The sequence below is a fragment of the Hypomesus transpacificus genome, chromosome 10 (genome assembly GCF_021917145.1).
Source record: "Hypomesus transpacificus isolate Combined female chromosome 10, fHypTra1, whole genome shotgun sequence".
Classification (NCBI taxonomy): domain Eukaryota; kingdom Metazoa; phylum Chordata; class Actinopteri; order Osmeriformes; family Osmeridae; genus Hypomesus; species Hypomesus transpacificus.
In genome coordinates this window covers 3519803-3541875 of record NC_061069.1, presented here as the reverse complement: position 1 = coordinate 3541875, position 22073 = coordinate 3519803, and the positions used below count along the sequence as shown (strand labels likewise).

At 47.9% G+C, this 22073-nt stretch overlaps 3 protein-coding genes across 5 annotated transcripts; 1 reads left to right on the top strand and 2 right to left on the bottom strand.

Moving 5' to 3' along the window:
• Positions 1 to 876: 876 nt before the first annotated feature.
• Positions 877 to 5422, bottom strand: mfsd8l2 (major facilitator superfamily domain containing 8-like 2). Its single transcript, XM_047026919.1, has 11 exons — positions 5347 to 5422; positions 4826 to 5011; positions 4396 to 4458; positions 4182 to 4301; positions 4012 to 4091; positions 3378 to 3696; positions 2245 to 2318; positions 1908 to 2121; positions 1451 to 1573; positions 1162 to 1292; positions 877 to 963 (listed from the first exon to the last, which is right to left on the bottom strand). Exons 1-11 carry the CDS (start codon positions 5420 to 5422, stop codon positions 877 to 879), a joined length of 1473 nt encoding a protein of 490 aa, XP_046882875.1.
• A 1630-nt stretch (positions 5423 to 7052) lies between these two features.
• kcnmb3 (potassium calcium-activated channel subfamily M regulatory beta subunit 3) lies at positions 7053 to 8365 on the top strand. The gene is made up of 4 exons (XM_047026918.1): positions 7053 to 7189; positions 7364 to 7549; positions 7641 to 7815; positions 7918 to 8365. The coding sequence occupies exons 1-4, from the start codon at positions 7104 to 7106 to the stop codon at positions 8311 to 8313; spliced, it is 843 nt and encodes a 280-aa protein (XP_046882874.1). The 5' UTR covers positions 7053 to 7103; the 3' UTR covers positions 8314 to 8365.
• Positions 8366 to 8558: 193 nt separating this feature from the next.
• On the bottom strand, positions 8559 to 21464 carry LOC124472221 (phosphatidylinositol 4,5-bisphosphate 3-kinase catalytic subunit alpha isoform). 3 transcript variants are annotated; one of them, XR_006956621.1, is made up of 22 exons: positions 21042 to 21464; positions 19499 to 19901; positions 18958 to 19167; positions 18507 to 18757; positions 18027 to 18272; positions 17734 to 17819; positions 17474 to 17579; positions 16925 to 17077; positions 16376 to 16510; positions 16077 to 16201; positions 15888 to 15969; positions 15565 to 15729; positions 15288 to 15391; positions 14723 to 14894; positions 14363 to 14469; positions 14032 to 14153; positions 13702 to 13780; positions 12834 to 13004; positions 12534 to 12651; positions 12256 to 12407; positions 9955 to 11255; positions 8559 to 9853 (listed from the first exon to the last, which is right to left on the bottom strand). XR_006956621.1 is itself a non-coding variant. In XM_047026944.1 (21 exons), the coding sequence occupies exons 2-21, from the start codon at positions 19848 to 19850 to the stop codon at positions 10985 to 10987; spliced, it is 3207 nt and encodes a 1068-aa protein (XP_046882900.1). In that variant the 5' UTR covers positions 19851 to 19904; positions 21042 to 21464; the 3' UTR covers positions 8559 to 10984. The 3 variants fall into 3 exon arrangements, 2 of the variants coding, with proteins under 2 accessions (XP_046882900.1, XP_046882899.1); XM_047026944.1 differs by having other exon boundaries at positions 8559 to 11255; positions 19499 to 19904; XM_047026943.1 differs by having other exon boundaries at positions 8559 to 11255.
• Between the last annotated feature and the right edge of the window lie 609 nt (positions 21465 to 22073).

Here is a 22073-nt window from a genome sequence, read left to right as displayed (position 1 = left end):
CTACTTGCCTCGGGGGAATGTCCCTGTACTTACTGTAAGTCACTCTGGATAAGAGCGTCTGCTGAATGACTCAATGTAAATGTCTGTACACTGTCTGGGAACCCTGGGTGTGAAGCTGATGTAAATGTCTCTGATGATGCTCTGGGCTTTGCGCTGTCGCTCAGAATAGCACAGTGCTCTCTAGTGGCGGATGTGTGTTACCAGCTGGATCGCTGTGGACTTTTCATCACACGACAAGGCCGCAAATCTCAGAAGCTTGATTGTCGCAGAAAAATACCAAATACACGGTGCCATAGGAGATCAAAACCTGATCATGACTCATTTATTTTCACATGGATGACAGGTTCAAATTTCATTAAAAAATTTGACGACAAAACATTGGTTGCACTGATCAACTCCTTGCCTGACACTCTCCTATTGTAGTCTTTTTGGATCAGTTGTTACTCGGACAACAAAGGCAGAGGGGGGAAGGGAGTATTGGTACAAACTTACATTGGTACGAAAAGACAAATGTTCTCCCATTAACACTTGCACTATAAATAGTTGTTCGACTGCAGATCCGTTCAACTTCAATTACATCACTGGTTATGTTTCAAACAGCGCAACCGGGCGCCCCCTTGAGTACTGTTAAAACAATATTATGAATGATATACAAAAATGTATATACATACACTGTATATAACTCTATAAACAGTACACCATACAAAATACTATCTACAACACACACAGAGCAAACTACGTACTTGGGTTGCATTCCTATATTTCATTTGACATACACGTCCCGTCAGTGTACAATGTACCTTTAACCTTTCAGTCGGCCAATCGGGGGACCCTTCCTTCCCTCTGACCACGGCTGTCCATCAGGGCGGAGCGGGGTCAGCTCTGACCCCCGCTGTCGAAGCTCTGGGCATGCTGCACCACCTTGGGCTCCACCAGACGACTGTAGGACAACGCAGTCATGACCTGGGACACAGGCCCCATCATCACCATCAGAGTTTGAAGGGCAGAACCATATTAGAATCCACTTTCACAGAGACGTGGATGAATGGGGAGGCCGAGTCCATGGACAGAGAAATTCAGTTCCTGATTGTGGTGTACGATATTGAGTTCTGTTGATTGTTCGTTACACGTGCATGGAAGTGTAGAATGTCGGCCACTTACGGTGATCATGATGAGCAGAGCCAGCATCAGCCCGAGCATCAGGTACAGGTTACCAGTCAGCCCACCTGCCCACAGAGGCCCCAGGATGGTGGCCAGCCCCCCAACAGAGCGCCGCACACCCTGACTGAAGCCTCAAATCAAGCGCACACACACACTTTATCCCGAAGAATAAAAACTGAATTCAACATGAACATTTTTCAATGTTATAACATGACCAACTAAACTACACTTGACCGAGAAAGAAGAAGGTCATATTTCACAGGCAACTTCAGAGCACACATATGTCTACCTTGTGTTTTTTCAGCTGTGACTTTGGAGAACAGGGACACCTGGGACACAGCAACGAAGGGGAGACCCAGCAGCTGCAGGAACACCCCGATGATGAACTCTGTCATCTCCCAGGAGTAACCGCCTGCGGGGGGGGAACACGCTCTGTCATATGTGCGGCTGGCAGGACCCTGTGTCCCAAATGACCCCTGGGGATCTACTGAATAGAAAACAACTGCATGACGCGCATATGGAAACAGATCACAAACACAAAGTCAGTGAAGGTCGAGAGCTGGTACGTTTGTGTGCGGTGTGTGCTCACTCCCCCCCCTACTACACCTTGTAATCCTAAACACAAACTCAGTGAACATTGAAAGCAAATGTGCGCGTGTCTGTGTCTGTGTGTGACCAGACCTCCGTCCCCCCTCCCCCTCCTACTGCGGCGCTGTGCGGAGGCAGAGTGACCAGCCCCGCCTCACCCTGTGGGTCGGCCAGGAAGATGAGGCACCAGACGCAGGCGGTGCTGCAGATGACCAGGCCGGCGGCTTGCACGGCGCGGTCCGACACCTGGCCGCTGAGCCAGCGCACGAAGAAGAAGCCCAGGATGACCTCCACACCGCACAGACCGTACATCAGGCTGTTCCCCAGCTCGCCAAAGCTGAAGCAGCGTTGGGTCAGAGGGGTCACCATGGTCTGGGGGAGGGAGAGGAACAGCACATCAGGATCGGGGGGGACATCTGGTACAAGGGGAGTGGGCCTGGAGCAGAAATATACTGTCTCCAGGATGGTGTCTGGGTTAGGTGAACATGGTCTCACCTCTAGTGCAGTCTGGTTGAAGAGAGTGATGAACTGAGCTGTGAGGAGCACCACCACTTCCTCCCTCAAAAACTCTGAGAGACATAGACAGAGAGAGAGACAGAGAGAGAGAGATGGAGAGAGAGAGAGAGCGAGAGAGACAGAGAGAGAGAGAGAGAGAGAGAGAGAGAGAGAGAGAGAGAGAGAGAGAGAGAGAGAGAGAGAGAGAGAGAGAGATGGAGAGAGAGAGAGAGAGAGAGATGGAGAGAGAGAGAGAGAGAGAGAGAGAGAGAGAGAGAGAGAGAGAGAGAGAGAGAGAGAGAGAGAGAGAGAGAAGAAAGAGGGAGGGAGGGAGGGAGAGAAAAAAACGTTGTGGAACGCTAATAGCTATCACACCTGACAAGAGAAGGACACAAAAAGTGAATCCATAAAAGTTTAATCTCGCCCTCTCTACATCTACCTTCCTCAAAACCTCGGAGAACAGGAATAATCCATTATCCTCTACTGCTCACAACAAATACTGCACTCGTCAGCTTCCATCTCTTCAAAAAGAGCACATACGGGGGCAGAATCACTGATAAAAGATGTTTTCTACATCTCCAATTCTGTCTCAGTTCCAGCCACAGTAATCAGCCCAGGTCCAGGAGGAGCCTGTACAGAGGTTGCACACACGCTCAGCTGTCACTCACTCTGTGAGCGAGAGAATCAATAGAGAAGATCTGCCATGTACACACTCCCCCACGCATAACAAACTGATTTAATCAATACACACACATGCTCCGCTTTCACCTTACACAACATGACACAAATCCAGTATGACACCTGACACACAAGGAAAAACCCACAAGACAACACACAAGTCCAATCCATGAAGGGGAAATAGGATCTGACATGGGTGGGAAAAGCACTCAAACAAATGAGGAATCGTTCTTTTTTTGCGCGCGTTCTCTCTCACAATGTCTCTCTTACACACACACACACACACATTTGCCAAGTGTATACCACAGTGTGACAGACACCGCGGGGAAAGGTAATTGATTCCAGAGCATGTCCACGTCTGCAGCGTCACCTCCTCCCACCTGCACACAGTGCAGGATGTGTGGACAAGCTGACACACACTTGGAAACAGCCACGCTGCACACCCTGCCTCACACCTCTGCTAGCACTGAAGTTCTTGAAAGGGTTGCCGAGGGCCGGACCTGTCGACGGAAGGGGGGAGGGAGGAGGAGACGGGGGACACTGGGACGTGTCCTGGAAAGGCTGGATCTCAGAGGAGATGGCGGTCTCCGATTGGTCGGGATGAACGGCGCCGTAGGCGTCCAGGGCGTCTTCGGGGTCGACCAAGAGCTCCCTCTCGTCGTCCGTCAGCTCCACCACCATCAGACCCTCCTCTTCAGAGTTGAGAGGTGGCACGTCCCAGTACATAGCCAGGACCACAAACTGGAGCAAGATCCACATCAGACACATGAAGATCTGTGAGTGGGGGGGAGTAAATCTCATTCAACATACGTCTAAACATGTCCTGAAATGACCTCCATGAGTCATCCCTGCATCCCAGACACCCAGTGCGCAAACCATTTCAAACACTCTGAGGATGATATATTTGAAGGATGTGAAGAAAAAGGAGAATCCCATTTTTCATTTAACCGTCATTTGTTGAATTAATTCTACGCATCCCCTGCTCAAGGCCAAACAGTGACAGGTATTCTGTGTTGGTGAGTGTAATGGCTGGCAGTAATGAGGCTTTATGTGTAAACCTGTGCTGAGAGACTATCTGGGTGGTGTTACCCCAGGTGAGGTGTACTTGTTCACCACAAACGGCCCCAGCTTAAAGTCGCACAAACGCAGGAAGAGGTTGAAAGCTGGCCCTGTGAAGACAGAGGTGGTAATATATGAGTTGTTTCTCTATGTGGTAATAAGCTCAGAGACCATCTTGGCGCCCCCCCCAAATAACTGACCAATGAGGAGTCCGGCCTGGCGACAAGCCATGATGGCAGCAAAGACACCAGCGCGCTCCTCTGGACGCGTGCTTCGTGTCAGGAAGCTGAAGATGGAGGAGCCTGCTCCAGCACCAATACCTGGGAGGCATCGCAAACATTCAATCAGAGTCCTATTTCACGTTTCGGGAAATTGGAGAAATTCATTGAAACTGTCAGGGTGGATGACTATCACCTGCTACAAGCCGACTGCACAACAGCATCCATTTTGAGTATCCCATGAAATACATGAAGTTACCTAGGAGACAGATAATAGTTCCCATTTAAATAAGGCTGGAAGGCATAACTGTACCCTAGAAATGAATATCATGAGTGAATGCAGCTGAAGCTATTCCCAGTGCATTTTGAGTTTCATTTTGCTAGAAGCTCTTCATAAAAGACTAGTTATAAAAGCTAATTCAGGAAGTATATTCCAAATATGAAATGTATTTTTAGTGGAGACACTTCATCAAGAAATGTAAACTTTTTTTATATTCTTCTGTTTGTATAAGTGTTTATGTGCACTCTAACAGCAAGAGTATTTAATTAACTTCATGATGACAGCATTCATACTCTGTCATGTGGTGAGATGTAATGTGATTTGGGATAATTATACGATTGCTCACCAACTATCTCAAATACATTGGCGAAAAGGATTATGGACTTTGTAGTTCTCGTTCGGTCTGACCAGAGCCCAAAGAGGGGACCTGTGAGCAGTCCACTCAGGCTGAAGGCAGAGAGACCCAGACCCAGAAAATAAGGGGGGGCCTCCAGGATCTGCAAGTATCTCCATATTGTAGGGAGAATTACAGCTAGAATGGAACATAGACAAAAAAAAGTGAGTGAGAGTGAGAGAGACAGTTACAGACAGAGAGAGAGACACAGAGAGAGAACACACACAGGAGAGAAACCTTTTCAGTGTCTTCAGTGAGAGAGAGAGAGAGAGAGAGAGAGAGAGAGAGAGAGAGAGAGAGAGAGAGAGAGAGAGAGAGAGAGAGAGAGAGAGAGAGAGAGAGAGAGAGAGAGAGAGAGAGAGAGAGAGAGAGATGGTGTATGGGCTCAGAATAATGGTTGAATTAAAAGTTATTCTGGCATTGATCCTCCATTCAGCTCAGTCTAAATAACAGCAGAGTTTAAATGAACTTACCATACTCAATACCACTGAGTAGAAATATCAGTCCAATTGTGAGAAAGGTTGCATTTCTTTTCTTAAGATTATCCATGACTCTGTTTTCGGTGTTAAGCAACTTTTGCCTCCACATGTTCTCAAGTTTCCGACTTTGTTTGAGGATGCACTTATCAAATAAGAGACCCGATGCGTCCAATTATGCTTGCTTCCCCGAGTAATCACTGGAATATCCTCCACTGTATTTTAGGAAATACATTTTGTATGGCAGATATGATAACTAACATTATATAAGGGTTGACCATTATTAAAGGTAGTTTGTATTTTGCCTACCTGAACCGCTGCCAATCGTGCGAAGATGATGGACGATTATCGAAACTCGTGTACCTAATGCTGTAACCTTTAATCGCTTTTTAACGAATAAAATGCCGTTTGTGTTGAGAAGTGCAAGCTTATTTTTAGAATAAAGACGCCACCGGTCCACACAGATAAGTCTGTAACATTCGTCAGCCAGAGAAATATCTTATGTTACAAGGCTAGGCAACCCAGTGGGCCTACTCCAAGTATTATATATTATTAATCTCGTCAGCTCGCATTACACACCAATGGTTGATTTTCACACTACTCAAAAGCCTACACTACAGGCCTCATTTCTCATTCATGGTAAAGAGAGGGGGTGAAAGTTGGTGATGTCACTTGTGTTCACTTCTCACCTTTTTTGGTCTACATTATTTTGTAGCCATTCGAGCATTGGAACTAAAGAACATTATCTGGTTTGTTACAACGAGCAAAGAAAATGTTTTATGGAAAACTAAAACTATTTACTGGCTAAAATAAAGTGTTGAACAGAGGACATTATACTTGTATAACCCTTACTCTTCTCAAGTATTTATGAATAATGTGTTTGAGTCTTTGTGTAGTACTTAGCATAACAGGCTGGCAGTGGCTGCCTTACCTAAGGGTATATGTGACACTGAGTTAATACCTCCATGTTTCATTTTCTCATAATCAACACATCATGAATAATAAAAAATGTTTGGGGAAAGAAAACGCATGAATAATAGATTTCTTAAACTTATATTTACAATTTCCGAATGTTCAAATGATGAGGTGTGAGAATGCAGAGCCACAGGCAGTCCTCCAACCACATCCAGAATGACAGAAAACAGACTTTGCAGAGTACATCCTTTTGGGTGTGTTTAGTGTACTGTATGTGTGTGTGTTTGCACTCTGCACTCAGGTATTTTATTGGGGCAATGAAAAAATGAGACTCTCCTACTTCTACTATTTGCCCCTCAGCAGGTTCTGGCACTTTATCGATGAAATGGTTTAGGAAATCATTAATCGTTGAATAGTCCAAATGAAACTATCAGACTAATGATTTGGATGTTCTTCTTAATGAATGTGAATATATTACCGAGCTGAATGACACGTTTCCACATGACATGGTCTGGCCTCCTGAGGTTCAGTTGGAGCTTAATTGCATCTTACCTGGCTCACCTGTGGCGGTTTCTATAGAAACCCCTGTGCTTAGAGAGGAGGATGTTCTCACTCACCTTTGAGCCATGGTAAACAAGAGGGAATTGCATGCTGCTGTATTTGCCACCCTGTTTGTTTAGTCATTGGACTTCATTATAGGGTGGCAGATAAGACAGAATGCTATAGACTTGTCTCTAAGACCGTGTGACAAACAGGTCAAAAGCAACATAGTTGTATTGGCTGAACACGATTGCTATGTGTGAGACTCACTGCTGAGGATTTTGAGTCAACAGGCTGGGATGCTCCTGAACACAGCCTCCCCGCGGAAGTCCTTTAGCATCCCCATCAACATCAACCTGCAGGGCGCTCGCAGGCGACAGACAAGGTAAGCTACAAGGCCACTGCTGGAATGGATGCGTTAGGGTCTGAGACAGACAAGAGATGCAGACACTGCCTCCTGGCTATGGAACTCAGTGACCGTTCTTTGGTTAGGATGAGTTCCAGGGATGAGCAAAGAAGGGTGGAGCCGGATGACTTGCCCTGTTTGTGTGTGACACAGGGAGGTCCTCCACACAGGGGCAGCACAGGACCTGGCAGGGAGGGAAGGAGAGAAAGCCAAGTCCCAGATGACAGTGTCCAGTGTCGGGGAAGACAGAGCTGTTCTGCTGGCCTTCGCCATGATGGCCTTTGCTGTGTTGATGTTCTTCGTAGTGGGGATCATCTATGTGAAACCCTACCTCAACAGGTAAGATGTGTCCAAGTCAGCCCAAAAAGTAAATCACACCAAATCTTCACCACTGATTTGATGTTTTGCTGAAACGGCTTGTCACTGCCAGTCACTGGGACGAGGAGGCCAACTGCTCCCTGGTCCAGTCGGACGTTCTGGAGGAGTGGGTGGACTGTCGAGGAGTGAGCATGGCTCCATGTCTCAGGGTTCTCGTCAACATCACCCAGTCTGGACAGAAGGCTCACTTCCACTACGATGAAGAGTCAGTTCTCCTCAATCCACTGGTACAGTGAACCCAAATATAGGCGTGGTCGTCCTTGCAGGAAAGCTGTTGTCGTGACACCCGTTTTAGATCTGTTGGTGTGTGCCGTCTTCTCATCCCACAGTGTTTCTACGTTCCCAAATGCCAGCGAGACAGAAAAGAACTCGAAAGCGAAGTGCACAACATCAAGAGCTATTTGGAGGAGCTGCGTGAGCTGGGGAACTCTCTGACGTGCCTCACCAACCCTGGACGCTACCCCGAGGACGCCATCTTGACCAGGCAGCACACCCTGAGACAGGCCCTGTTCTCTCTGCTGTGGCCGTGCCTGATGCTGGCTGGTGGGACTCTGCTGGTGGTGCTGGTGAAGCTCAATCAGCGTCTGGACCTCCTGTGCTCTGAGCTGCAGGGCAGAGGGCAGGTGGAGGGCAGGCAGACCTCCACACACACCCGGGGAAAGCTCTACCAGGTCCTTAACCACAGATCCGGACACTCCCCCATGCAAGACGACGAAGAGAAGTGACCTGATGCTGACAAGGGAGTGGATACAATACCCAGAGTACCCTCGAATTGGAGCCGGCTAACAGAGGATATCCTTCAGTTTTTTGTGGTAATCAGCTCCTCGTTGTAGACTGTAACCATTATTGGTCTTGTATTGAGTAGAGTACAAAATGGCTGCTCACCTATTGAGAAACGAATAGGAATCAAGAAATGTATCTGAACAAAAACAATAAAAAATTTCAACATTACTACTATTACTACTAGATTTAAGACTGAGAAACCTCTTTATTTTGCAGTACAGTGAATGAATGAGTTCAGGTTCTCCCCAGCCATAGTAAAATGTATGAATATGAGTAACAAGGGTATTCTAAAAGGCCAATGATATTTACAAATGAGTAGATAACATTAATTAGGCTTTCAAAAGACATGCAGGGTTGCTTCTCGTCATTGTGCTTACAGACTTGAACCACAGAGTGCAAGAGCCTTACTTCCAGGCCTCACACAACACCCACTTCTCCTACCATTCCTCATTTTCTTCTCCTTCATTCGCTCATCACTTAATCATCCACATCCCTTCAACCACTGGAAGCTGTCTACTTGGGTGTAAAAGGGATGTATTGTAATGCATAATTGCACTATTTTTTGGTTAGCGATAATAGTTTAAATTTGTCTATATTTAGAATACAAAAATATATTACCTCTAGAGTTATTCAAGGAAAGCATTAGCATGTGTAATAATATCAGGATGTGTTGCCTTCATCATTTTGTTGTACAAGTAACGAGGTCATTTGACATAAAATTCAAGTAAACAACATTAGGCCAAACTAAGGATATTCCAAGGACCTCATGCATATGTAGAAAGACAACAAAAACAAAAAAAACACGTAAAAAAGGAAAAAACAGACATGAAGATGGCTTGTCATAGTGTAGCCAATGGGAACGGGTGGGTTGAGGGGGGGGGGGGGGTGACTTCTTTTGAACGGGCTCCGCCCCAAAGGTCTGTAACCTGTACAGAAACACATGCATAGTGCAAGGGGGTGTTTCCTGGAGCCATATAGGGCCAAGTGCTCTTCCTGGGACCAAACGATCCAAACAACACCTGGGTACACTGCACATGATTTCATCTGTGGCCAGGACACCGCCCTACAGTTTCATTTTGGTTACAGACCACCTATGTTTCTCTATGCAGTAAACAAACTACAGGATCCATGTCACACCAAACAGAAGGACACTCGGAAGTGTAAACAAAAGAAAAACACAAATTCACTTCAGTTACACTTTTTTGTTGTTGTTGTTGTTGATAGATCTTTCACAATTTAGGATTGTATGTTTAACATTAGGCTGAGGTCTGTATGTACCATGATGAGCTGAGTGGAGTTATAGGAAAATCAACAGAAGCAAATTCACACACAAAAAACTCATAATGCTAAATAATGGTTTTTATAAACGCACAGGCTGGCTAAATGTTCTTCAGATTGAGTCTTTAAGCTGCACACAGCCTTTCCTGTCCGTTTGAAAGGTGACGTCAAAATATGACTTTTCACAGTTCTTGCAGAGTCACCCTGTTTAAACGAAATGGGTGATATACTGTTACAGTGCATAACTGTGCATGTCTTGTACTGTCTGTACAAAATTTTGAACACCTTTGAAGCCATGTACCTACATGTCTGCTCTGAATCTTCAAATGGCTTCTTTACACTGAAAGAAAAATGTGTTTCAAAAGCACAGTACACAAAGATCACAATTGCATAGTGTAACAGCAAAATCTCACACCCTTTTCCCTTTCTAAAAGAAGAAAAAAATCGCAAAACCGAATAACTGAGAAAGCCGACGCATTCAACGTGGCGTTCACCCGGGCTTCCTTGACGAGTCATTTCATGTTGAATCCAACCGAGGGAGATGGACGGCAGCTTGTGAGTGCCATAACCTTACGACACGCCCAAAAAAGTAATACTGATGGACAAGACAAACAAAGGGAAAACAACACAAATACTGCAGACATCAGTGCGACGCGAGACAAACGTGGGACTTGGGATCGTAGTGACTCTCTTACAATAAGACTGATGAGTGAGATGTAGTGGGGGGGGGGGGGGGTATTTAGTACTTTGGCTCAGTAGAAAAAAGAATAAGGATCTCAAAAGGAATAATATGTGCACTGTATGCATGTGAGACTATGGATACCTCTATACAAAATCTCAAGACGCCGAGTCACGCTCGACACAGTCAGAGGTGGCGTACAAAGCGGGTGTTTGCGTCACGGTTGTTCTGCTCTCCGGGGTCGACCTCGCGGGACAGGGAGAGGAGGACGATGGTGGAGAGCTTCTAGGGATTGCACGATAGTTCCGTTCCTAAGGCGGCTCGTCGCCACGCCGTGACCCCCCCCCCCCCCGACGCTCTCGGCCCGTTCGTAGAGGTTCCGAAAAAGTGAGCGATGCTCTGCCTTTTCAGCTCCTTACCATGTAGACGACGACATGTTCTCTTGGCTCATAGCGGGGGGGGGGGGGGGGGAGAAGGGCGAGGCCGGGCCCATCCATGACATTACCTCCGTCTGACTCCAGCATGGAAAATCCTCCCCAGAGCCAGCGAAGGTCCACCCTGCTCTCACAGTTCATCGCGAGCAGGTGCCCAGGGCCCAGGTGTGGGATGGGCATAAACCCTCCCACCACCCCCAGACACCCTCCTCCCCTCCCGCCTCAGTTCATGGCGTGCTGGCGGATGGTGTGGAAGATCCAGTCCATCTTGGTGGTCCAGCCCCCGTGGTGAGCGTCGTTCATCTGCTTCATGAAGTAGTCCAGGGCTTCCTGCTCCGTCTTGTCCAGGGCCAGGGTCTTCCGGATGTAGGCGATGTCGTCGAAGCTCTGCAGCTCGGGCATGCCCGAGCCCAGCATCATGGAGAACAGGTTGATGAAGAGGTTGGCGTGCTGACGGATGGCCAGGTAGGCCTTGTAGCACATCTCCTGGAACCTGACGGGAGGGAAGGAGGGAGGGATGAAGGAAGTTAGGAAGGAGGAGTGGTGGTCAATAAATGAGAGTCAGGCCTTTTGGAATCCATATAAGGGTGCTCCCAGAATTTGACTATTTGGTTTCGTTTATGAAGTCTGTTCCCACCAGGAGGAATCTTTCCTCTACGGCAGGGTTCCCCAATTAGATTTCCAAAAGGGCCAAATTTGGTCAGGCATGCCAAGCCAAGGGCCAACATGTTTAGTTTTTTTGTCAGTTTTATGCACAGATGTTACTTCTATTATGATTTAATCACTATTTTATAAATGTATCACTATTAGTAGCTACTGTTGCTACTCTTGAAACAAAATTAGTCTAAAACCAACAATTTCATTATGAAATTCCCCTGGAGCATATTCTGTGCAAACAGTCAGCAAACAAAAAGTCCAGCAAACACAACAGACAGCTGGTCCATGTTGGTTTGGTCACAGGTCGAGTCTATAGCTAGTGAGAATGCTTCAGTTTTCCTCAAATTGGTCCTTGGACTGGAAAAAACAATCTGCCGCTAAAACTTTGACTCTTCTGGTTGCCGTGTGAGCAGACTTGTTTAACAGCTCAACAACCTTTATTTAGATTTTTTTGGTTTGAAATTGGTTTAAAACTTTGGCAGCCATCCATGTCTATTGGACATATTATCATTAACTCGGCATCGGCAAATGGCTTCTTAGCTCTTGCAAGCTTTCAAGAAACGTGTAATGAGGCAGCTGTTGCGCTCTCTTGTGCCAATGTTGTTTTACACATAGTTAAAACTGAGTGCTTGTATGATGTTATTATACTTGCAATTTCTTTTTGCGAAGGTCAGATTTTTCTGGGTAGTTTGCATTCAAACAGCATGAATAGAGTTAAAGCTGTCAGTGCGGGCCAGACATTTGGCTCTTGCGGGCCGGATCTGGCCCACGGGCCGCTAATTGGGGTTGGCTGCTCTACGGGAACCATCGGACGCGAAACAAACCAAAATGGCTACCTCTCAAACTCCCGGGTCTTGGTGCACTCCTGTGTCCCTTTGCTGATCACGATCAGAAAATCCTGCGTCAGCACGAAGGGCACCCGCTCTCTCTTGTACCCAAACTTCTTCTTCTTGTGATCCAGGAAATGACCAAAGTCGATGTGGAACAGCTGTGAGGAGGACAGAGAGCACACGGGAGGGGGGGGGGGGGGGGGGGGGGGGGGGGGGGCGATAAAGCTCGGCTCGAAACGAGGAAGAGCCACGGGTCATAAACGCCAGCGGACGTGCCGCCTCACCTGTCCGTCCTCTTTGACCATGATGTTGCTGTTGTGTCTGTCTCCGATCCCCAGGATGAAGGTGGCCACACAGTAGCCGGCACACGACCGCGTGAACAGATCGATGGCCTGGTCGTACCTAGCGACGGGTTCAGGAAACACCGGCGTTAACAGTTAACAGACGCCTCCCAGCTGAAACAGCTGGGCGGGGACAGTGCAGCAAAACCAATTCCGAAAATCTGTTTGAGTTCCAATACCCCCCCCCCCCCCACACACACACATAAACTGCAGGGCGGTTCTGGTCTGAGGAAGTCCACTCACATCTCTCCCTTGTTCTTGTCCTTGAGCCACTGGTGCAGAGTGTGGCTGTTGAACTGCAGCGCCCCCTTCAGGCCTCCTTTACACTGGATCTGCATGATGGTGTGGGAGTTCCTCACCACCTCGATGAGGCCCACGCAGTCGCCGATGGACAGGCAGCCGTACGGCAGCATCCTAGCACACAGCACCAGGGACGGAGGGATCACTGCACTGAAGGGCAGCCTGCTAGGCTGACGCTACACAGTGCTACGACCGTATCCTGAGCGTTATCATTGCAGTTATCATAGGTTATCATTGTAGTTATCGTAAGTTATCATTGTATTTTGGATGGGGGTTCGCAGGCGTCTACTCCTGTTCTGGTCGGGTCAGTCTTGGTGATGCAGAAGTCCAAACTACCTGCGTCAGTGCTCTATTGGGCCTAAAATTGAATTCAAATTAATAGCAACCAGCTGGTTTATTTTGTCCAATATCCTTGGCTACTGCAACCAATTCCTACACAGGCTGAGGGCGTTGGATATTAAATACAAAACATCAGGATCCAAAATACAAATCTATATCCAGTATACTGTCACAGACACGAACAAAGGGGTTATCCCTGGCCTCCAAACTGCAACCTGACTCATCAGTTGGCCTACATAGACTCATGTATCCATGTCAGACGACACCCACCCACAACTTAGATCTCGGCCCTTAACCGAGCAAACGCGCTCAATGTTTAATGACCCGATCAGCTCGCTACAGATCTGGAGCTGCTGTTGTCAAGCGGGAAGGGGGGGGGGGGGGGGGGGACGATGACAAACGGGACATGAAGTGCATCGTTGACGAGTCACACTGCGTGCCGGCGCTGCTGCATGCGGCCCCGGTGGCGTACCTGAGATCAAGCCCCTGGTTCTGCCAGATGTTCTCCATTATCCTGATGATCTGCAGCGTCAGCATGTCCTGTCTCAGATCTGGGAAGGGGGAAGGACAAAACGAACGTCAGATGACGACAACGGGGGGGGGGCGCTCTCGGAACGGTGAGGGCGGCACGCCAAAGCCACTTAGCGGGTTCACTTTGGGGGCTGCGGAGGAGCGGTAGAGTGGGAACGAGAGAGGGGGGGAGAGAGAAAGAGAGAGGAAAGAGAGAAAGAGAGAGCGGAAGCGCGGCCACTGGGCGTATGAGGAGGGTGGAGACGAGGCGGGGGCACGGGCTGGGACTCACCGTCGCCATTCTTGAAGATGATCTCGTTGCTCTGGAAGAGGAGCTCAGACATCATGTCCGGGTTCTCCCAGTTGAGCCACAGGGGCCGCTTGGCCGATGACATCATCCTACACTCCTCCAGGCTGCGGTGAAGCGACACAAAAACGATACCCTGGGTGAACTTTCACGGACCACCCAAAAAGGTCAGAGGGCCAGAAAATAAATCATGAAATCTAACTAAATCTGTACTACAATGATCGTTATCATTGTAGTTATCATAGGTTATCATTGTAGTTATCGTAAGTTATCATTGTAGGGTGTTTTTCCCATTTGTCTGGGGCTGAGGTGGTACCGGAGGTTCCCGAGCTGGTGGGCTGGGTTCAGGGGCGAGGTGAAGCTCTGCAGTGCGTCCATGTAGTCTGGTCTCCTCATCTGCTCCACCAGGAACTTCATCTGAACCTGAGAGGCACCAAACACACCTTCACATCTCCTGACACAGCTGCAGGGCATCAGGTTATCCAAAACATTTCAAAAAGCTTTTCCGAGTTTAACGACTGGAGAATCTCACTATCCATCTTGAGGTTGGAAGCCTGTTGTCAAAGCAGGGGAACAAAAAGCTTCTTTGTGGACTATTCCCGGTGGTCTGAGGAGAGTAAGAGAAAGAGAAAGCCCTGCCCCGAAGAGGGGGTTCAGTGGTGGTGGTGGGGGTTACCTTCTGAGCTTCATCCTTCTTCTCCTGCTTCAGCAGGTCTGTGAGGTTGATGAGCTTCTCCATGGCCTCCACCTGCCGGCTCAGGTGCTTCAGGTACATGCCGCAGGCCCTGCAGTAGGACTCCAGCAGCAGGCCGAAGCGCTGACTCACCGTCTTGTTGTGCATCTCTGACCTGAAGTGCAAAGGCGGGGGGGGGGGGGGGGGGGGGGGGGGGGGGGAGAAAGAAAGGGGGAGGGACGGTGAGGGCGATGCTGGAGCCCACGGAATCGCTCCAAGACTTCCCCCAGCGCTTTGCACTTGTGCGTGAGAATTCTCCTTTGATTATCTGTTACAGGCACTCCTAGCGAAGCAGCAAGGTCTTAAGTATTTTAAAAGGTTGAACATAACCCCCCTTCCCTATTCCCCTTTCATTAAATGCCTCGTCATCGGCATTTCATAGGACCTTGAATCAAACTCGATACAGGTAGGATGCCAAGTAAACAAATATAAATGCAAGACCAGCCACCTTCTACAGTAACGCCAAACCATCAACTTTCACCACATGATTGCTTAAAATTCCACTCACTTCAGATGCCAGAAGAAGAAATGTCCTATACGCTGATTGGTCAAAGCCTTTTTCAGCAGGAAGCGGGCCAGAGGATTATCAAGATACTGCTCATACTTTAGAACCTGGGAACAGACAAGCAGAGGGCAGTTAGAGGACAGACACCCAAAAAGAATAACTATTCACAAGCACAGAGAAGATGGAGCCCGATAGGACTCCACTATGACAGACAGTTCTTCTCTTTGAGAGATACAGTCTGTGTGTATAAAGAGGGGAGGGGCTTGGTGGAGTGGGATACCTGGACCAGCTGGATGAGGTATTGAGAGAGGCGGTCGTCTGTTAAGTATTTCTCAAGGCACGTCACAGCGAAATCTCGAATCATTGGGTCTGGGAAGTTGCAATCTAGCAACTCCATGGCTTGCTCTGGCTTAATAGCTGGCCAATCTTTCAGAAGACAATACATCTGTGAAGTCCCCACAAAACACAGGATTATCATCAAATACGTCAACAACACAAAATGCACAATTGGCAGCTAAACTGGTTTTGTAGGAAAATATTTGGCGTGTGTGACCGCTGTTCCGAAAAGAAACTATCAGCAGTTCAAAATCCCAAACTGTCTACCTGTGCAACTTCATCTCTGGAGTTCCACTTCACCGCCAGGAGAATCTTGGGAAGTATTTCGGGGATGTTGACACAGTAATGTCTAAGAAAAAGACAAGACCAGGGTGAGAGTCTGCAAAATCAGACTCCTCCTCCCTCGGCCTACTCAGGTAGCCAGGCGCCAACGACAATGACGCTGGCGAGCATTACCTGTGCCTCCACAGGAAGTCCTTCTCCTGCTCTGTGATCTCAGACAGGGGGTCTCTGTTGCACACCAGACGCAGCTGCTCGTTGTCACTGTCTGTCAGGGGGTTGTCCCGAGCCAATCGGTTACTCTGTACAACGAGACACATGACACTGGTGCTCATTCCAGGGCCGTCATCAAGCATCGGTAGGGCTGACTGTGTGCTGGCGGGGTTAGTATACACAGCTCGTCAGTCAGAAGAGGACTGAAGCGGGCTCGTTTTAGATGCTTGAAAGCGTCAAATCCGACCATGCGGCCTTCTTACCAGCCCGTTATGGGAATAGTTGAAGCCGAGTTCTCTGGATATGTTCCTGTTTGCGTGCTCTTCTATGGTGGTCATGTCTGGGAACTTGACTGGATTGCTGAAGTGGTCAAATTCCAGCTCCAAACAAGGGGTTTCCTGTACGCAGAAGCAGCGAAATGGTTACTTAAGGGGCTTATATCAACAATGACAAGACTATTTAGAGTAGGTCAGATGAGTGTGTCAATGAGTCATTAATAACTGCATACGAGGCTTAGATAAATCCAGGCAGCTTATTGTTAGCTCTGCCTGTGCTTGGGCTGCTCGCTACTGACTGTCATACGATCATATTTTATATGGGCAATATAACCCAATGATGCGTGTGTCGGCATCAAAAGGTGTCAGCTACTAAGGCAAACAAACTTAGATGAAAAAGGTGAAGAAAAATAAGGACCCTAGAAAAGATCTGGCTTGCAATAACTTTGCAAGCCAGGAAACCAGAGTCTGAGAGATGTGACAGGGTATCAGCGAGTATCAGTAAGCAGGGCGTGTTTCAGCAGCTGTCAGCCTGACCTTGTTGGGGTTGGAGCCTGTGACTCCTATGGGGTTGAGCAGGTCTTCCAGGCCGTGGGGCACGGGCCACAGGTTCAAGGCCATCTTCCCAGCCACCAGAGTGTGGGTGTAGTCAAACAGGTTGATGTTCCCCCAGGCTAGAGGACAGTGCTCCTGCCAGGACACAGAAAGAGGGAAGCGTGTAATTACAGGTCAGGAGACCTTCCAGAAACAACCTTCAGCTATGTGACCCAGAAGTATTGTCTTTGCAAACAGCAAAAACAAACAAAACAAAAGGCAAACATGATTAAATCCATAAAAAGGAAAAATAATTGCAAGTCATCTCTTAATTCGTATTACAAAGTCAAGTTCAATGTTTCAAGTACATTTCTTGTGGGCCCTTAGTAAACACAAATAGTCCTTTGAGTGCAAGAAAGGCGCATTACAAATACAATCCAATGTATTATAATAGTAAATACATCTAAATTCTTCCATGATACTAAACCATGTAATGTTACTGCAGCAGTAGCGGCTTAACCATGTAGTGTTACTACAGCAGGGACTGCTCACCTCTTTGGCCCCCTTCCTTCCCTTCACAGAGCAGATAGACAGACAGAGACGAGCCGCACGAGGGATGTCTGGAATGTACATGTCGTAGTTCAGCCACTCGTTCCACCTGGGACCACAGGAAGGCCCAAAATAAATACCTTTCACATATCAAACAGGCCCACAATGTCGTGTGTCCCGTCCCCCCCACCATACATCCATTCCAGACAATCAGCGCGGACTGTGAGAAGAGCAGACTGGTGGGACGGTTGGGGTTGGGGTACCTGGGATTTGAGCAGGGCACCCGCTGGGTGTTCACGTTGTCACACAGCTGCTCTCCGCCGTGGTATATCCCCGTCCGGACATAGATCTAGACCAGTGACCACGACAACACTCAGGAGTCAGCGTAGGAGAGACGAAATGAGGCCAGTGGATTTGACATTTCAAACATGTGGACACCTCAGCAGCCAGCAGGCTTCGATGAAGCTCGGTGTCAGACGAAGAGGCATCTCCGACGCATTGGGTTCAGTAATGCGCCCTTGGCGCGACGCGCTCTGCGACAGGACGTTCGACCTACCTTGTCGATGTCCCTGATGTTTACGTTGACGTAGGTGGCGCACAGGATCCGTATCCGCAGCGTGCCGTTGATGGTCCACAGAGACTTAGTGGCCGTTTCCCCGTTCATGTACGGCGTCGCGGTGGAGATGCGTCGAGCGTACGACGGCATGGTGAAGGTGTCTATGGGCAGCTGGGAGTACAGGCTGTCCTTGGCCATCAACATGAGGTTAGGCAGCCTGCCCAGCATGATACAACTCCTCACATACTGGCAGGGGCGGGGAGGGAGGGAGAGAGAGAGGTAGACAGCACAATCACCTTTGTTGCCCAAACAAACCGAAAGCAGAGCGTGTCACAATGCGCCCGAGAGTCGCCCTGTGTCGCAGTATCAATCTATCGGGACTTCCTGTAGGCCTTCCGAGTATGCAACGCTCTTCTGTCCCTTATCATCAGTGTCAATCGTCATCAACAGCCGTCCTGTCCCCACGGGGCGAGAGCTCACCTTGTACTGGCTGAGGGGGTACTTCTCCAGGAGGTACTCGTCGCAACCGCACACCTTGAGGATGTACTTGCCCTGGTACTCCTGGACGCACATCTTCAGCTGCTCGTGGGACAGCAGCATGCTGCGGGTCTTCTTCCGGATGGCCTCGGCTATCACCTGCTCGGGGACGCAGTCGTGGTTGATCTTCAGGGTGTACTTCTGCTTGTCGTTGCTCGGCGTCACGATGACCCAGATCACTACTATTATCTGGCCTGTGGGGGGGGGGATGTGGGCGTCACAGTCAAATGTAGGCAAACATTGTAACACAGCTATCGACAGCCACCCACTTCTGGAATCAGTGCAAGTGTTGGCTCACGGCCACCTCTTTAAACAACATGAACATAAAGTTCTGTCCAAAATTCCAACGATGCATATTCTATCCCTGAAAACTTGGGGCGTTCTGGATTCCTACCTTTGTCGAGCTTGTTGAAGATGTGCTTGGGCAGCTCTGCTCCCGATTCTACATTGGGAGGGTAAACATACAGGGCTCTCGTGTGGGAGCCATTAGTGTCTCGGAGGTCTACAGACTCCTTGCAGACGTTCAGTATGTTCCTCCTGAAATCCTGCACCTCCGAGTCCTTGACCAGATCAAACTCACATATAGGCATTCCAATGGCAAAACCTGTTGGAACAAAAAGGACCATGCTCAAGATGCTGGTGCTGACATTTACAGCGGGAACCTTTTCGGACACATTTACATCGGCGTGAGTCGTAACGTTTCTATTTTGAAACGGCAAGATGCGACACACTTTGCAAAGCTGTTTTGCGCCGAATCGCCCTTTTCTTTTTCGCCCCGGGACGAGAAGCTGCTGCGCTTACAGAGATCCCAAGAAGCTCGACTCAAGTACGAGGAAGGCGCTTCGTTTCATCTGTGACACAGCATGCATCTACGACACGCCTGCCGCTGTAACCATGTCTAGGCAACAAAACACCCCCCCCCCCCCCCCCCTTACCAATCTCCCGATTGAGAATTTTCTCCTCTCGGTTGCCCACCGGCTCGATGACTTTGAGGAAGGGCTGAAACAGTCTGAGGTCGCACAGTCTCCTCGTCTCGTCGTAGAACTCCTCTCGCTCGGCCTCCTGGGTGACGCTGATGAAGATGTAGGAGGTCTCCTCCTGCAGGAGGTGGTGCAGCGGGTACTTCCGGGCCTCTTTGAACAGTTCGTGTTTAACCGTGATGAGGGTGGCTTCGCGCAGGCACTCCAGTGTCAGGAGCATGCCGTTGGGTAGAAGACAGTCCACCTGGATGCTCGGGGGCATCAAGTGCATGCCCCAGAGCTCCCCCGAGGACGGCCTGGGAGGCATGGTGGCCGTCTGCTACACACAATGCTAGTAATTCAGACGATTAATGGTGACCTGCTGGGAAGAGAGAAAGGGAAAAAGAAAATGACATAAGAACCGCTGACCCGTTTATAATCATGCACAATTCCTTTGATGGACATTTCGTATGTGGACAGACATAATGGAAGCATACGATGCTAAAACACATCTACAGGGAATGCATAGGAAGTTTTATGAGTTATTGTGTACACCCTGGAGAAAATCAAAGGATTGTGCAATATATGAATTAGTGAGAGAACTCCAGAACCAGTTGAGGAGAAGGACTGATTGTGTTGACAGCAGATTACAGATTTAATTTTTTCAGAATATGCATATTTCAATCTGTCTCTGGCTGCCTTTGACTATCCTAGAAGTAATACATTACCTAGAAAGCCAACTACTGTTTACTCGTAGCAATTCTGATAGCTGTCATATAGAGCCTCTCGAGCTTTTCACTAGCTGACTACATTGCTGCAGATATGGGTGATGACCGGATAGGTAGTTGCTAGCTAGTAAACTGGCATTATGACATGTAAGGATTTAGTAAGCAAGCTATATTGGATTGATTGAAACACAACGGTTGCTTTCAAGTTACTAACTTCCCTTGCATGTAAAACAAACACCGGCATAATCCTAGCAAATGATAACCGTCTACTATCACTAGCAAAGCATAGGCAAGCTAGCTGCTGACTCCTCCCGGTCTTGCTACATACAGAATGCTAGAGTCGATCGTGGCTGGATAGCTAGCTAACCATGTTGTTGTCTTGCAGTTAAAATTACTTAGCCAGAGCTAGCCTAGCTATACACAACGGTACTGTAGCTCTAGCTAAATGACAACATAAACGTAGCACTATACGTGAGCAAGATAAATTAATTTGTTAATTGGTTCACTCAAAAAATGGGAAGGAGGATTGCTGATTTGAGAAACTGACATATCACTTAAAAGCAGCAACTTTATCTGGCGTTAGCTAAAATCCATAGCTAACTAGCTAACTAACAGCTATTGCAGCCTGCTAGTGTTAGCTCTACTACTCTGACTGAGCAGCATTGACGCTAGCTGCCCCGGTCGGAATCTTTGCTAGTAAGAGATAGCTACTGTAGCTAGCCTAGTCCACTTACTGCGAGTTCAACACTCATACCAATTCTTCTACTACTAACTAGCCTGTGATTACTTACGTTACCAGATTTCTTGCATTCCAGTAGCTAATCCATTGAAGTTTTTAAGCAGTTTATTTGCTGTACAAAACGTTGTTAACCATTATTCGAAGAATTCCTTGTTGTTGTGTATCGCATAATTCCAACGGCAAACAACTGCATTTGGACAGCTCGAGTCGCTTGCTGTCTGGGGTGGCCGGTTTGAAACACATTGTTTAGGTGTACTCGACGCACTCCGGTACCTCACATGGTACATAAAACGTTGGGCGCTCGCTCGCTTTCTAGCTGGGATACCGGAGATCTGTCTTCAAATCAAAGTGTAAGCAGGCATTGTTCAAGAGATGCATCTCAAGTATTTTATTAAAGAAATAAGATTGAATATTATTGATACATTCTACAGTAAAATGACCAGTTCGTGTACGTTTCCAAAGGCGATGTGACCAGACAGAGGCTACAGTGACTTAAAACGAGGAAATCTATACTAGAGGCTGGCCAGACAAGAACCGTCCGCTTCCATTCAGCAACGCCCGCATCGGCACGGGCTTTGACATGATAGGATAGTTCGGTACATAAATATTTTAGGGGCTGATTATAACTGGGCGACAGCAATCTGCTGAACTTTTTAGAGTGACCTCATGGAATGACAATAGTGCAAAAACTGATATGTCTTTGTAATAATGCAAAAAAATTAAGCCAGTCAAACTGATACTGTAACTTGTATGGTAAGAGTCTGATTTAGCTAACTAAAATTATCAAGATTTAATCTTCTAACTAAAACAAATATGCTATGTTATGTAAGATGAATCTGCATTTTAGGATACATGTAGAATGTGGGCAGGCGTGTGGACCAGGTCACGTTTTATGATATGACAGGCTGCACACAGCAGAGGGAGCCAGATTGTAGGAAAGTTTTTATCTGAAGTTAATCAGTCAAACGTGTTTTGTATTCCACTCCAGTCCCATGTTTCCCAGCAATGCCACGCCTCAATAGGATTCCACGCGTGTAACAAGGGGCAGCAGTGAAGCTGTCAATGTCAAATATTTAGCAATAAA